The sequence below is a fragment of the Conger conger genome, chromosome 4 (genome assembly GCF_963514075.1).
Source record: "Conger conger chromosome 4, fConCon1.1, whole genome shotgun sequence".
In the NCBI taxonomy this organism is placed as follows: Eukaryota; Metazoa; Chordata; class Actinopteri; order Anguilliformes; family Congridae; genus Conger; species Conger conger.
In genome coordinates, this window is record NC_083763.1 from 79,140,233 (window position 1) to 79,142,310 (window position 2,078).

Consider the following 2,078-nt stretch of genomic DNA (forward strand, 5'->3'; position numbering starts at 1 on the left):
ATTGTGGCTACACCGGGATTAGAACCACCGACCTTGCGTGTCCCATTCATGTACCTTAATCACTACGCTACAGGCCGCCCCACACTTGTTTAGAATGCATGGACAGTAATACCACCCAATCTGCCTGATCGTGCATTCAGAACCCCAGTGATTTCTGGGATAGACGCATGCATTCAGAACCCCAGTGGCTGCTGGGATACTCACCTGCATCGAAGCTCCAGCGTTTCCGTGACGTTGATTCTGTGAATCCTGTCCTGGACGTTGAGCCATGGAGGGTCAGGAATGAACTTCAGCTCAATCGCTGGAAGAGGAGGGGAGACTATTTCAACAGATCACTCAAAACATCTTCATTCACCAATCACCCTTCTGTCCTCAGTCACATATGAACCCAATCCAGCCTGTATGGAACTTCCCTGAACATCTACCTCCATGGACTGAACACAAGTGGACTGAGTTCCTGATGCAAAGAGTGTTTCACTCCAATGTTGGTGGAATGTGAGTCATAAGACGCAACATCAACACGAGTGGCCCAACACACTGGCCTTTCCATTTTATTCCCTAACTATAGATCTGTGTGATCATCAGTAAAACCTTTTTAAAGATGGACGCTAAAGAGGGAGCTGAACACCCAGTCAGGCCAGCTTCCCTCCGTAGGAGCAGACAGCATTATTCTGTCAAAACAGGAAGACGGGCAGATGAGCGGAGGTCAGGCCGTGCTGAGGTGCGGTTCCTGTTTTACGATTCCGGGGAAAGAACGGCTCCAGTCCTGCGGATATCGCGCTTCGCTTTAATCAACTTTGTCTAAATACGCGCACACACAAACTTCACCTTTAAAAGAGCCGCCTGCGATGAATCAATCCCAGATACATACATTCGAAGATGGATGGCAGCCTATAACAGACTATAACAAACGAATTGAATTAGAATAGAGATTTAGCTCTATTTTCTATTTTTTATTTATTTATTGAATTTGGAAATATTTCAGATGCAGGATGGGCAGAAATGCACTTTTAACATTAGCATGTAGAGCCACTCTAAATAATGCACTTTTCACATTAGCATGTAGAGCTACTCTAAATAACTCAGCAGAGTGAAAACGACTGTAACACATAACACGCACGTTTTTCTCTTTTTTTAAATCCATCTGTTTAATTCAAAATTCGCACGTGAGAACTTGCGTGTTCACCACGACGCCCCGGTTGTGATTTACTTTTCCTTTTATTCGTAATTTGTAAAATGCTCTCAAACTTTTAGTCACCTTTTGGGGAGGACAACAAAAAAAGAACTGATCACATTCCCGTGAGTCAGAAAGCCACATCAAGACAAGTTCATTACTACATGGGACACAAAAATCATCGCACGCTAAAAAATCAATGCGTGCGACCTCTTGGGAGGCAAAGTTTGTCAGACGTTACTCATCTATACAATCTTTATCACTTCTCATCTGTAAAAACAGCATATCTAAAGTCTGCATCTCTGTAGTACATACGCGCAAAACCGAGTATAAATGTTAATGTGAGTGAGTCCAATAGGTTCGCTCTGCAAAAGTTGACTTAATGTGTCGTAATTTCTGCGTGGAATAGCCTATGGGTCATACTAATTCATTTTAGTGGGTAAATTTAAAATATTGAGGCTTGGTAGTAATTAATATCCTATTTCCGATGGCTGTGTAACTTTTGAAAGGGCGACAGTGGTGCCTTGAACACCTCATCATACTAAACCAAAGTAAATAAATAGGAACATTGTTAGATTCTATTTATTTAGCCTTTAGTTTTCAGCGAAATCTCCCAGATCTTACCTGCGACATTGTTGAGCCCAACGAGTAATGCCACCAGAGGAATGGCAGTGAGCGTCTTAGTCATCTTCCGTGGAGATGGGTAATAACCAGCGTCACCATGCAATTACCGCCGCTCATTTAAGACAGTACATTTAATCCGCTCATCTCCAGTCAGTGGACGAGTGTACTGTCATAAATATTTACATATTACTCCACCAGATAAAAACGCAGTAGGAACAAAGTTATGAAGAAATAAATCCAGCCGAAAAGAATAAAGTCGTAGATGTGAACCTGCTGGTGT

At 42.5% G+C, this 2,078-nt stretch overlaps 1 protein-coding gene across 2 annotated transcripts in view; it reads right to left on the bottom strand.

Moving 5' to 3' along the window:
• kdr (kinase insert domain receptor (a type III receptor tyrosine kinase)) overlaps nucleotides 1-2,078 on the bottom strand; it is a 42,089-nt gene extending 40,011 nt beyond the window's left edge. For both annotated transcript variants that reach the window (XM_061238821.1, XM_061238820.1), the window contains exons 1-2: nucleotides 1,799-2,078; nucleotides 205-301 (exon numbers count right to left, since the gene is read on the bottom strand). In XM_061238821.1, coding sequence (XP_061094805.1) covers nucleotides 205-301; nucleotides 1,799-1,862 — 161 coding nt within the window. In that variant the 5' untranslated portion in view covers nucleotides 1,863-2,078. The remainder of the gene's footprint in view (nucleotides 1-204; nucleotides 302-1,798) is intronic.